The sequence below is a fragment of the Ixodes scapularis genome, unplaced genomic scaffold (assembly GCF_016920785.2).
Source record: "Ixodes scapularis isolate PalLabHiFi unplaced genomic scaffold, ASM1692078v2 PGA_scaffold11__112_contigs__length_91849675, whole genome shotgun sequence".
NCBI classification, from domain to species: domain Eukaryota; kingdom Metazoa; phylum Arthropoda; class Arachnida; order Ixodida; family Ixodidae; genus Ixodes; species Ixodes scapularis.
The window spans coordinates 7,091,563-7,106,045 of record NW_024609837.1 but is presented as its reverse complement, the minus strand read 5'-3'; the positions used below and the strand labels follow the sequence as shown (position 1 = coordinate 7,106,045).

The 14,483-nt window shown below is 42.4% G+C and overlaps 1 protein-coding gene across 1 annotated transcript; it reads left to right on the top strand.

Moving 5' to 3' along the window:
• On the top strand, positions 1-11,738 carry LOC115319464. The gene is made up of 6 exons (XM_040216570.1): positions 1-138; positions 5,980-6,137; positions 7,088-7,173; positions 8,707-8,757; positions 10,491-10,571; positions 11,587-11,738. Exons 1-6 carry the CDS (start codon positions 7-9, stop codon positions 11,736-11,738), a joined length of 660 nt encoding a protein of 219 aa, XP_040072504.1. The 5' UTR covers positions 1-6.
• Positions 11,739-14,483: the final 2,745 nt, after the last annotated feature.

The window sequence follows — 14,483 nt, the reverse complement described above, 5'->3', positions numbered from 1 at the left end:
TTCCAAATGAGCCAAGTGTATTCAATGCTTGCTTCCCTGCTGCTTGTGCTGACAGCAATGGTGACACAATGTCACTGCGACGACTGCGACCCCACCGAAATCGAAAAGTATTTCGAGGAGCCTCCCGATGCGTGGAAGGTATTTGGTTTTATATTTGTATCATTATCCCTGACGTAAACATCAGCGTAGACCTTTTAAAGTAGCTTCCCCATGGAGAAATTTGCTCGATCCCTGAACTGTCCAGACACAAGCAGCTTTACAATTCTACACAAAAGAGAGCTAATTAGCCTGCCCCAAACGTGACCCGCAGCTCTGCAGGTAAAAAAGGTGGCATATATAATCAAATTTAATTATAATCAGTTCGATATTTTGTTTATGCCTTTTAGAACTGTGCGCATTTGCGAAGGAGCAGTACAGTAAAAATTATCTTGTAATTTTACAGTATATCTAAATATATCCGTTTAATATATATCACTATAGTTTCATTATCTGAAGTTCCTCTTAAAGTGTGTGTTAGGAACTTTCTGTTCTACTGGATCTCTGCGCATATTGACCACCCAGTTGGGCAACAAATATGTGCCAACTAGAAGTATATTTAATACTATATTTTGACGACTCTTACTAAAGTAAAATACGCTTTATTATTTTAGAAAGGTTTCATAAAATATCAGTTCATGGCATATTTTAGTGTCATGGTTTATGCCAAGGGCATTGTCGCAGCCATGAAAAGTATTGCGTTTTTTTATTTTATTTTTATTGACGCTTCGCTCGCTTTAGCAGCTCCAAGAAAGTGAGGGAGGCGCCTCAGTCGGCTGCTAGTCAGCGCGGATGGAGAGCGAAAATGGCAACTTTTCGAAGACCAAACCACCGAACAATTTGGCAAGAGCGCTATTTTAAACCTCGGCAGATCACTCAGAGGTTTGAGCCCAAGATCGTATATAATGCGTACACCCATTGGGCCTCTCAGATTGCCGAACATACCGCATAAGGTGGTGCTACTTGTCAAACTAAACTTAATTGTGCAGTCGGCTTTGCCATAATAGAGCTATTCTTTACTTGGTGCTCACCAAATTATGTCCGCCACAAAAGTAAGTTTCTGAGGATTTGTCATCGTTCACTTTTAATGTCTTGACATGCCGTTTAGACGTTGATATTGTTTTAATGTCTTATAACCGCCTTTATAATTAAAAATATGTTATTTTGGCAACTCAGATGAATTTTTATATTGATCGGGATAATGTATTTGCAGCTACGCACTATGTGCAGATCACACACAGTACTAAGGGTTTCTGAAACGCCTCACCTCATCCTATAACCTTTACTTTCCCACGTTTACAAGCATGGCAAAGACGAGGAGATTGCCGGTGGTTTGGCCATTTGCACAAAAGTGGTGACAATTTGTGGAGTCCGGCCTATGGGCGCTGCCATCTTGTTGCTCATCGGTGTATGGATTGAATGAAAGTGAACCATGCAATGGTTTCCAGACTGGTTTCGTTGTGTGCTTTGCGGCCGACTTTAGCGGGACTACTTTTCCAAGTAGCGCTGCTTCTGGCCGTGAAGAGTGTTTCTTGGATCAGTGCTAGGGATGTCGCGAACCACCCTAGGTTCGATTTCGAAAGGTTTCAATATTTGCGAAGCGAACTGAGGTTCGATTTCGAAAAATTTCGATATTTTCGTACCGACCGAGGTTCGATTTCGAAAAATTCGCAACTTTTGACCACAGCGGAGTTTCGAATTCGAAAATTTCGAAGCTTTCACGGTTTCCAAAATTTCGAATTCGAATATTTCGAATATTTTTTTACTTCAGGTTCGATAAATTCGAAGATCTCGAAATTCTTTGTAAAAAAAATTCGAAAACTTCGAACGCTTCGAATTTTTATAGACATGAAGTTCGAACAATTCGAAGATTTCGAATTTCTTTTTGCATAAAGTTCGAAAAGTTCGAAGGTTTCGATTCTCTTTTAACGCTAAATTAAAAAAAAAAAAAAAAAAAAACTTCGAAGATTTTGAATTTCTTTTTAATCCAAGTTTTCAAAGTTCGAAGTCCGATTTTTAAGTTTTTCCACAGTTTCAGTTTCAAATAACGTTTTCACGACTCACTGGTTTTCACGAAATCAAGTTTAGAAAAGTTAGGGTGTGATATCTAGATTCTGCGAAGTTGGTCAGGCAATTAAATGAGACGACCAGTGTCCCGGACGTGCTAGAATATTTGCCAGTGCAGAATTGTGATTGCCAGCCCCCGGGGGGGGGGGGGGGGTCTTTAACCTGCATCACGCAGTAGTGATTGCACGAACACTCTGTTTTACGAGACTCATCCAGTTCGAAACGGCCAGGGGCGAGCAGGAGGTTGAGGCTCAGAAAAACCTTGAAGCGACCTGGCAAACTACCTCGCCACCCCTTGCACGCTGATAGTAATCCGATCCGGTGAAGTTTATAATTGTCCTGGAGGTTTATTTTCTGGAACGGAGGAATCGCCTCGCAAAAAGCACAAAAGCCGACACAACTCGAGGTCGAGGAGCGTTCTACCATACAAGTGGCGTCGGAAGAGGAAAAACGGGGGGAAAGAGGGTAGCGGGGGGGGGGGGGGGGGGGGGAGGCTTCAGCCTTTTTCTCCCCCTTGCAGGTGTTTCGAACTGTTAAAGAAAACAATACGGGGAAAGAGGGCGTGGTCGAGCTTATTTTAATCTGAAATTATTTATGCATATCTATAGCTACTGTCGCTCTTCACTGCATAAAAGGTTGCGTAGATGGTCATTGTTAGAAACTCGTTGTCAGAAGGCACTGCTCGTCACATGCTTAGTGGTTCGGAAGTTCAAAGCTGTCTTTTCGACCTAAACACCTGTGCCGATAGTAAAAAAAAAACAAAAAAAAACAAGAATAAATGCGGGAATAAAAAGCAGGGAAAAAAAAAAAAAAACTATCAAGAATTCGTCGGAAGTGTTCTATTCTTGCATATTCAGAGGTTCAGAACTTCGAAACAAGTTTCTTTTACCAAAATGTGTACAGGCTAAAAGAAACACGTCCCAGAAACGTGAAGCGAAAAAAAAAAAAAAAGTTTTCTTTTAATGACGTGTTGAACTTGAACACTATTAGAAATCTTCTCCCATGAGTTAATTTTTCCTTAACGTGAAAAAACTATAAATATATTATTTCGTATTCTGCAGATGGCAATGATATGTACTGTCTGTGGTGTTAATTTAAATGCGATACCTCAAACAACTTAGACGAAAATAAATATCAAGTTTAGGTTATAATTGCATGCAGATACATGTTTGGACATTTCTTCGAAACTCACGTTGAATAACAATAATCACATCTTAAGACGGCACTTACCTAGGCTATACATAGATCATTCTTAAAAAAAGTATAACATATCTACCATAAATAGCTCCGGTTGCAGCGTGCTTCAAATCTGGCACAAACGATAATCGTCAAAAGCCCGTCGTCCTTCCTCGCCCCTTCGGGGATTTATTTCTTTAAACCTAAGCATGCCAGAACATTGAAATAAACGACATTGTCTTTCGTAAGGAACGCAGCACCGCGTGTAAAAGTTCGAGAAAAAAAAATTACGAATGTACCCCACTACTTGAAATCAAATGAAACCGTCCGCCGGTCTTTCGAAGTTCGACGAACATCGAACTTTTACTCTAAAAGTTCGAAGTTCGTCGAACTTCTGACTTTTCAGAATCCGAAAGTTCGAAACTTTTCGAATTCTCTTGATAAATAAGTTCGAAAGTTCGAAATTCATCGAATTTTTTGGTCAGTCAAGTTCGAAAGTTCGACAAGCATCGAACCTTGCAGCGCAATAAGTTCGAAAGTTCGAAAAAGATCGAATTTTTTAGCGTAATAAGTTCGACGGTTCGAAAAGCGTCGAACTTCTTAGCTTAACAAGTTCGAAAATTTGACCTCCGTCGAATTTTACGATATAGACAATTCGAAAAATCGAAATCTTTCGAACCTTTCGAACCGCTTGATTCGATCATCGAAACTTCGATTCGAAAAACGTTCGCGGCATCCCTAATCAGTACGCTCTCTGATGCCAACCCCAAATACGCGATTGTCTTTGGTGCCTCAAATTATTTCCCCTTTTTTGTACCAAGTAACAAATTAATTTGCTCGAAACAATATCGTTCGCTTGGGTGATAATACATGTTTCAGTTGCCACCATTTCCGTCATAAATAATAAATATTGACATGGTTAAATTTCTATACTCAAACTACTTAGGTTTTATTGCAATTCATGTCAAAAGTCACTGAAAAAAGAAATAAAGGGACACTGACACCCCTCAAAACATTTTTTGTATCTTTTGCCAGGCGATTCAATATAGTGTCAAAAGACTACCCAATCAATATTTTAGTACAGCGTCACGTATATATTTTTAATAAAATCGAGAAAAAACGAAACTGCTTGAGACCGTAACCTAAACTGAACTGGGGTAGAAGAAGGATTGTAGAGGACGTGGAAGTTGGTCGAGAGTCACGTAAGCCCACCCAACCGCTTTTTTTTTTCTTTCTTTTCTTTTTTAGAAATTTCTCACCTCGCACTTCGCACAAAAAGAACGAAAAAGACAAGCAGTACGTCTTCACGTTTGCTCTTTTTTGAAGCTCTTACCGGTTCGGGTTCGTAAGACGAGCCCCGTCTTCGGCCAGGCGAAGAAGCGAAGACTCGCCGACGTCTTCGTCCGAATCAGCTTGGTGGTCGGGCGTGTCGTACGGAATAAATCCTAATGGTTTTGACCCGTAAACGATTCCTCTTTCGGAGCTAGACGGATTCGCCCGTACAGCGAACAACAATTCTGAAGTAGAGGTCTCACGCCCGTCGACCGCCGCCATCGCTCAGCTCGCTTCGTTCAGCCGTCCAACCGGTACTCCCGCGATCTCCGCGGTACAACGGCATGTTGAAAATTAAGCAGAGAATGGACAGAGTGTTTCCGTTTCTCGGTGCAAGTTTCTTGTTTTTTTTTTTCAATCAATGAATTTGCAGTTTCTAGAGCCCAGCTCTTAGGCACCCGTTTCCGGCTTGAGCGTCGTCGCCGTCGCCATCGGCGTAACTGCGCGTTCCATTATGGGACGTTTCCCATAATGACGTTATATGTGTCGTTACCTGTGACGTCACGGGGGTCGCGAGTGACGTCACGAGGGTCACGATGACGACATGAAAGTCACTCGTGAAGGTCACGACCATGGTCACGACCTTTACGAGGCCTTCACGAGTGACGTCACGAGGGTCACTAGGGTAACGAGTAACGTCACAAGTGACGTCACGATGGGGGAGGAAGGAAGGGAGGGGAGGAGGACGAGAATGAGAGGAGGAGGAAGGAGGAGGAAGATGGAGGAGGGGAGGAGAAGGAGGAGGGGGAGGAGGAGGAGGAGAGGAGGACGGAGGCGGAGGAGGGGCATACCTTCCCCTCCGTACCTTCCCATCCTCCTCCTCAAGAGCTGCGCTCTAATTCGGCATTACAGGGAATTTTAAACGTCTTTCAATTTTTAAAAGTCACAAAAATAAGTATCATACCCCTTTTTTTTAATATTGAGTGTGTGCTTTAGATGACCCACGACTTTGATTATATTTGGTGTGTGTTTCTAAACCACAAAAAAACAGCACGTGACCGCGGAGAAGAGAGTGAGCGCGACTCAAACCGGTCAGTTCTGGGTCGGCGGTTTTCAGGCAGAAAAAAAAAAAAAGTCCCCCAGCTACAATTTTTGGCCTGGGTAGCTGGGCTTTTCATGTGTCACATATAAATAAAAACATTGACGAGTATAAATACCCTGTCAGTATCCCTTTAACCGCATGAAAGACATAATTTGTCATGTTGTGTTTACTCATGTTATTATAATATATTTCGCCCCATTGTCCACACCGGCTGCCTAGTTCACGGTTTAATGTGTGAAGGGTTCACGTGTTATGAAGTGCAAACAGTTAGGAGTCTACACCTTATTTTGTTCAATACTATTTACACCCTTCCCTTACAATTACAGCTGGTGAAAGAGTCCCACGATATATTTTATCTCGTGTATCACTCAAAAAATTATGAATTCGATAGAGATCATTTTTGTTTGTGGGCACTTAGAAATGCGATATACTCGCATGAGAAAAAGGCACAGTACACATTTCATTACTGGAATGATTTAGAAAGGTAAGTTCTTGTGTTCATTAGCAACTTTTTACACAATTTACAGAAAATTTCTCAAAAGCAGTGCGACCGTTTTTAATCCGTTTTTGGCTATATGCGCAGATGAAACCTTCTCCTGCCATAATTTTTTGCTGCATCTTTCTACTTTTTATTATCAAATCTGCGATTAGAATATATACCAAAAAGATCTTCTGGGCTAATTGGGTACCATATCAAGAGCGTAATAGCGCGAAAAACGCGTCATTACTGTCCACTATTTGAGCTGATAAACTGTTAAGATTATGCAGTAATGCATCAAATCAATAAGCGAAATGCATCTGTGGGGTCATTTATAAAATCCCGCTCCCGCGTGGAAAGGTGTGTTGGGCCAGTCTGAAAGACAATATGACCGGTGTGTGAACATCCGACTAAGAGAACACTGCCTCTTGCCCAAGTCATTCAAGGCAGGATATCTTGCTATACAATTCTGTCGACTCTAAACGCGCACCAGTATTCCCCAAATTCTTGCACTGAAAGGGCGTCATATCCAACGTCCGGGAGGACTCTTCTCAAACCTTCATGACCAAAGGGGGACACATACTTATGTATCAGTACGACTTCAGTAGCATCATTGGCTAAGAATATGCGCTATATGAACCGTAGTTCCTAATGCTGAGTAAATATAAAATTTATTTTTCTGTTTTAATATTTTTATTTGGTTTTAGGCTTTCAATTTGTCCACGTTTTTGAAACTCCATATTTACATCCGTTTTGTTTCCTCTCATTTGTGCTTTCCCAAAACGCTTTATTTTTGTAATCTTCATTTTGACGACAGTGATCACGGAACCATCAACCTTTCCTTAACATTGAAACGTCAGTGGCGTGATATCACCTCCCTTTTCACTTCCCTTATTCCTCTTTTCCGTCGTGTTGTTTTCGCTTTTGATAAAATATATATATTCGCACTCTTCCAGAGTAACAGGATCGGTGACTGTGTATGCTCGAAAGAGCGACAAAGCATATGAAAAGGAAAATTATTTTCTTGTGAGCGATCCCGAGGGTAAGAAGGTACCTAATCAGTAGAATAGTGCAAGCAAACTTCAATGCTGAAGCTAGTACTTTGCTCGCTCATAAACCGTAAATACTGATAACCAATCACAATTGCAACACCAACGACAGCCCAATATCTTCAAACAGGACGCTTTAGGAAATACGAAAAGTGGAACCCAGAAGGGAATAAAGAGATCTTTACTTGCCTATACTATAGTGAAACGAAAAAAAACAAAATACATTTCGCTTCGTTTAACTCGCACATGATTTGCTGTATTTTTACTTCTGTTAAGAAAACAGGGGTGATTGTGCAAGAAGTCTTCACTACCACAGTATTACAATATTGCAAACGTATTGTAACTATTTTATAATCATTTTAACTCGGTTATATATTCACAACACATAAAGTATAAGAAATATTATATAAGATTTGTCATGATTGTTGTGAAGTATTGTTGGGGCGCGATGTGGCGAGGATTTGACTTAGTATAGTCGATATTTTTGCGAATCGTTGAGATCTATGCATGGTATACGCACTTGGCTCTCGCACGTGCTAAATACTTAGTTATTAGCAAGCTTTCTGTCACTGACGGAATTTTTTACAAATATATTAATTAATCAAAAGGAATACACTTTTGAGCGTTTTTGTGTCCAGGTACAGTCTGAAATATAAAAAAAAATTATATTATAGCGACTGTTTGTCGCGAGAGACAGTATGGTACAGCAACAAAAGCTTGCCACATTGCAGGAGATGATGCATGAAGGAATATATCAAGCTCTTCGCACCAACATGAAGCCTTGGCATTTTCTTAAAATCTCAAAGCGCTAGTTATTACGAAAAGAGTTCCGATGTATACTGCGCTGGGGGCAAAGTTACACTTGACACATAAAGACGTAAACTACGAGATGATATGAAAGACAGTTTACAACATGACGTACTTGTGAATGCGCAGTTCGCCCTCGTGAGGAACGCTTAGACACGTATATGTTACCTTCTTTCACTCGTCCCACTTTAAGTTGCGAAAGTCGTTGTTACAAGATGATCTCATACTTTTACTTTCCGCGCAAAAGAAAAAAAAATTTAAAAATCCCCATGTTTAAAGCTCGGAGCTTGGCAAGACAAATATATTTTATTTTTTCAATCTGAAATTATATTGAAAATTATTTGAGGACGTGACAATAAATAAGCATTTTAATCAACTCGAGCAAATTCACATCAGTCGTAGAATACCCAGAGTATATTCCCAAATGACTGGGAGTGTATTTCGCGGACAGTCGAAAAAAAAACACAAATATTATTTATGTCAGTATCACTGAACCCCGCCCATGTCCCTTAGAAGGGCATTTTAAATAGATTTAGGACTGTAAATATTCAAGGAGTACTGTAATGACCATTCGTAGATTAATGCCTATGAAAATGCCGTATCGTATGTCTTTTACGATGTAGAAAGAAAAGAATTGAAGATTTTAGTGAGACTGATTTCATATTATATATGGTGGAATGTAATGGAACGTGAACGAGTCCTAAATATTTTAATTGCAGTAGGGTCAACGCCTGCCGCAAAAAAAGAAACACGTCCTGCCAAACAATCAAGTAAGCGCTGTCTTCGAAAGAATAAATTACAGTTTTACATTATGTTTCATTGGATACTTAGGCGGTACAATCTTTTGGGATCAAATCCGTTTCTTTATTGTTTTTAGCGAGGTTATGGCTCTAGCCTAAAAACGCCAAGGTATAGCCAAATGTTACCTTCTTTGGCCAGAGTATGAGTATATTGACCCTAATCCGCCAAACAAGTGCGAAATTTAGGATTCAATGCTGGTAGTTTGGCTGTCATCTGGCATCTTTGGGCCTAATTCACCAAATAAGTGCCAGAGTGAGGCTTCACTTCTGGTAGTTTGGTTTTTGTGTTGAAACTTTGGGCAAAAATTGTCAAACAAGTGCCAAATCTAGGCTGCACTGCTGGTTATTCGGTTTACACGTTCACCTTTGGCTCAATTCTGGCACTTTGTGAATCATGCGGCGAGTCAGACAAAAGCCAAAGAAACGCCAAAGAAAAGTACTCTGGCACTCACGCCTTGGATCAAAACCGTATCTGATTCAATTTAGGACAATAGGATTGCCATACTTGGACTACGTCAGGCGTTTCACTGGTGTGCAACCTGGGTAAAACCTAGGGATTCATTATTTTATGTAGAAAGAACTTTATCAAAATATTCACTAGTTTAAATTTCGCATTTACAACAAAGCTATAGGCGTTAAATATTTCAAGAAAAACACAATAAAAAGAGTAATGTTTATAAATTAATTCTACAGTCCTTGTTTTTTTATAAAACGGTGCTAAAAATAAGCTAAGAATATCTGATATTTTTTGTATAATAAAAAGCTACAAGATTCGTTTAAAAAGGAGCCCTTGCAGGTCCAAGGTATGAACCATGAGCAATCAAATATTCCTCTACAAAATGCTATAGAGATAAATAATTAAAAACCAATGGAAATGAAAACAATCTAATTATTTCATTCAGTAAACACTACTAGCCAAGGCGTGGTAGCGAGGTCATGAATGCGGCGTGAGTGTAACAATTCATCTTTGAAATATTTGTATGTTTGGTGCAATACGGTCAGAGTATTCTATCTGTCGTACTAACATGACATAATAATTGTTAGAGTTACAAAATATTCTGATTCCGCTATTCAGTGACAAATTTACGCTATACCAGGCTGAAACAGTGGAGCCGAGATAGCTCCAGATATTTCGCCTCGAATTGACATCATCATTATCGGCTCAGTTATCGAACGGTTGAGCAATTGCGAGTCGATCCGGCGACCGAGACATATACCTGGAAAAGGTGGTCGCAGCAAAACTATGTATTACTCTAAGGTTTCTTATAATTAGAAACTTTCGGCGCTTTGTTTCCACTTAGTGCCAGTATAAAGATCTCCGAGCAGCCTAAGTTTGCCATTGAATATTGTGGAGCAGAATTTTGGATTCTACTATTTAACACCAGCAGCGATGGGCAACCAATATCTGATGGAAATGTACAAGCTAATACGAAAACATAGGGGCGAATTAGTGAACGTAGGGCGATTCGTTTTCTTATTATGACGTCACATTTTTGCGCTCACGTCTCATAATGGATAGCATTATCAGAAGGAAACGACGCTTTTTATGAAAATCTTTAAAATTATTTTCAGCTGGACAAACGCACGCTATTTAGGAAACATATTCTATGACCCTTGTTAGTTGCTAGTCTGATACACATTATTGCCATTTTTTCAATCAGTTAAAAACTAATTGAATTGCGTTTTTACCTTTATTCACACAGGTGGAAAAAGGGACGGAAAGACTTACCAGTTGCTTTTCACCGACTACAAGTCATGTGCTGTTCTTAAATCTTCATACTTGGGTATTTCATACCACAACACTTGGGACACTAAACAAAATATCATTTAACAAGATTACACAAGTTAATTTAAAGTACATAGACTATGTCGATACACAAAGCTGAGGCTAAATTCTTACAAACTTATGAGTGGTATTTTAATAAGCGTGTACGGTTTAAGAACGACTGTACTTCAGTGCATGAAAAACTTGCATCCTTTTGCACCTTTCTTTTGTGCGTACATATCCGGGTGTATCAAAATTGAATAATCTGAACTACTTATAAGGTGGTCCAAGTAACCAGGCTCGATCTAAAAGGGACGGTAAAAATCGACGCCTGCACGTAGCAATCTAAACTTTTCGTTAAAGGTGTATTTCACAGGTCGTTTTTTTTTTTCATGTAAAATTACAAAGCGTAGTTATCTTTCTGTAGAAAATAAGGCCAAGGAACTTGCCAGGGCCTACGGCGGGCAGCGACGCAGACGACAGGGGTTCAGTGGCGGGTGACTTGTACCACCCTATACATCAACTTGTATTATAATTAGGTTATATTTATGATATTTAAGAGAACTAACCTATGTTTCCCAGGCAATGTACCCAAGGCAGAGCGAACTTCGTTAAGACATTGAATAATCAAGGTCAAAACAAATTTAAAACATCAATCTTGTGTCGATTTTTTTTTAAATAAAGATTTAGCGTGTTTGAAAAACACGCGTCGCGATTAGAAACATCGTTTTGATATCCAATGTAACTGGCACGCAAAACAACTTTGCATGGGGGTTTTAAGAGAGCGCGCGCGGGTTAATGAAGTATTCAAACAAACTAAGCACAGTTCAAAATTTAATCACAGCATGTGTACGTCTCGTACCATGTTATTTTCCAGGTAAAAAAAGACGCACAACAGATAATCAAACATAAAATCGCAGATAATTTTAGATTATTTCAACCATGCCGGATATTTTAAATAATCTCAAAACGTTGGAATAACCTACCACAGCCAGTTTACTTACAAAAGCGTTTTCTTTTCGGCTATGTTCCAGGGGTTCAAGTATGGGTAACGGATACCTACTTGAAAACACACAATGATGTGCCATATGGATGTTCCTTGGCTTATGATTTGATGGCTGACCAAAACAAAACCATCGCGTATGACTGGAGAAAATGTGGTGTTTTTAAGCATACTGAGCTATAGAAAATAAAACGTAAGGTCTTCCTACATGTGTGCGATTGAGTCTTCACTACGTAAAGATTTTTCAATTTAGATTATCTTCAAACAGACACTCTGTTTTAGGGGTGTTTGAGTTCTTATGGGTGTGAACATAAGAAACGCTTTTAATATACTAAACCTTCTTCATTCTTAGCGTACAGACAATTCGCCCCTTTCACGTACTATCGTGTCAAAGGCAGTTTTAACACAGAATATATTGTGTATTTCTTCGCGGTAAACTTGTACAGATGAACGCGCTATGTAATTTAGGCCTCAACAGCGTGAGCATTGTCCCGCGTAGCGTCTGTAAAAGACAGTCATGCGAAAGCTAGTGCATCAGCGGGACAGGAAAGCAAAGTTCACGTCCCTTTGCGATTGCGAACCCGTTTCAGCCCTGCAACTCGCATTTCGCTACTCTGCTTTTCCGAATCACCCACTTATTTTCTTCTTCCTGTCCACCAGCTAACCCTTTCACTATATGTGCAAGCATGCTCGCTAAACACCTTCTAGATAGAGGCCTCACAGAGCACCGTTTCATTGCGCTTGAAAGATAGCTCCTAGAAGTCAGGACCTACGTATGTCCCTCCCACACGTCATCACAAGTGGACCCGCGCAGCACCTCTGCAGCTTGCGCCAGCGTTGCCTTCAGCGCGTCTTGCAGCGTCTCATAACAAGTGCGACGCCAGCACACTGCGTCGCTGAGACGGACGCATCTGCCGCTTTGTGCCGGCTCTCATCGAGCTTCAATGTGCTTGATGCAAGGGGAAACTCGGGGTTCCATTAGCGTTGACGTCATGCGCTGGCCTTGTCTTCAAAGTGGCATTAGTCTAACTACCTACGTCGAGTGAAGACCACGAGTCCGCAGGACATCCATACTTCACACGATGCTTGGCAACCATTCAAGGAGTGTAGATGCTTTACATCCAAGTAGATGACGCATATCACCTCCAACAGGATGGCCGATCGACCCACACACGATGCGACTCCTGCGAAACTCCGCAGATCAAATCATGCACATGATGAGCCGGCTCACCAGTCGCAAACATGGACATAAAGAGGTCGACCTCATACGGATGACACAGGCCCTCACCCTCAACCGCATCACGTACCTCAAGCTGACGAAGAAGGACAAGGGGCAACTAAATATCATCATCAGGAAAGCCAACTAGTTGAAGCTGGGGCTTCCCATATACATGTCGACCAGGCACGAAGCCAGGATTTCGTTTCGGGCCGGGGGGGGGGGGGGGGGGGGGGGGGCGCTCATGTCAAAATGCTGTATGAGGGGGAAGGGAGAAAGGAGGTCCCAGCAAAATGGAAGATTTCGGGGGGGGGGGGGGCGACCTCATGCCCCCCCCCCCCCGGCTACGTGCCTGAAGTTGACTAAGAAACTGCTTAGTCTAGGGGTCCAAAAGACGACATGGAAAATGCAGAACCGCAAACCAAAAAACAGAGGATACGACTCTTGACCACCTCAACAGGCAAACACATGCTGAGAACCCTCGGCTTCGCTATCCCGAGAGAGATGTAGGAAACGACGCAGATTTCGGAGGAAATCCGCGAGAACATCCAGGTTAACCCTATCTCACGGCACATGAGCCCGACACTACATGCCAATAGGAGGGCGGCGAGAGCCAAATTCCTGGCAGAAGAATACAGCGGGAAGAATAACGTCCGATACACAGAGGTACCAACGTACCCCACCGAAACCATAGCGGCGGCATGCGTCGGCGGACCGAGCGGCGGACCCCTGGTCATTGCCTTGCTACGTACGAATCTCCCGGTCGTGGCGGAGGACCTGGACATCGCACTAGCTCTCACAGCCGCCACCCCAGAATCACCGTCGCTCACTATCCTGACGGACTCTCAGGCAGCCCTACGACGCTAACTCGCCGGAAGAACCTCACCTCAAGAGCTCCACGTACTCGGAACTGTTGTACCCAACCACCGAAGGGCTACCCTCGACTAGACGCCCGGTCACGGCAACGTGGAGGAAACTCGGCGTGTGCACGCTGCGGCTCGAGCTGGTATCCTCCGAGCCACCCCTCCTTCCACGGCCAGCGGCCGCCGCTCAACGAGTCGAGTCCTTGTCCCACAAGAAGAAGAGGAGGCACAGCTCCTTGCCACGCCCGTACACCCCACGGACCTTTTAGGCTTTAGCATTCTGCGGGGAATACAGAAGAGGGTACCCACCGCCGCACAAGACGCTGACCCGACAGGAGACCACAGCTTGGCGACAACTCCAGACAAACACATACACACACTTAGCTTTATTGCACAAACTCCTTCCTCAACAATACCCAGCCGAATGTCCCTTTGGTGGAGTTCACCCACTCCTCTACCGCGTTACGTGAGTCTGTTCCTTGAACCCCTCCATGTCCCCTTCCACCCCTCCCTCCGAACCCGAGGCCTGGGAAGTTTCGCAGCGCAGCTCCTCCCCCAACGACCAGCTCGCCCTGATCCGGCGGGCAAGAGCTACACCAGAAAGCACTGGAGCCCAGGGGGGCTATGTTGCACGTTTTGGACTCCCAGGAGACTAGGAAGAAGGATGTGACGTCAAGTATACAGCAAACGCAGATTGGATGTTGACAGAAGAAAACAAAATCAACATCCAATCTGCACCGTCGTCTTTTGGCTGAACGCGCGCGCTCGAGGTATCTGTCGCTCGAGACGCCAAAGCACTGTCGAGGCTAGGAAGCTCGCGCTGGCGGCAGGCCGGCTGCAGCTTCTCTT

What these genes read in the sequence shown, in the direction of transcription:
- LOC115319464 (XM_040216570.1), top strand. Translation starts at nt 7, where the DNA reads ATGAGCCAAGTGTATTCAATGCTTGCTTCCCTGCTGCTTGTGCTGACA. An exon ending in TACTGGAATGATTTAGAAAG is followed by an intron (nt 6,138 to 7,087) that starts GTAAGTTCTTGT and finishes GCACTCTTCCAG; the next exon opens with AGTAACAGGATCGGTGACTG. An exon ending in TCTTAAATCTTCATACTTGG is followed by an intron (nt 10,572 to 11,586) that starts GTATTTCATACC and finishes GCTATGTTCCAG; the next exon opens with GGGTTCAAGTATGGGTAACG.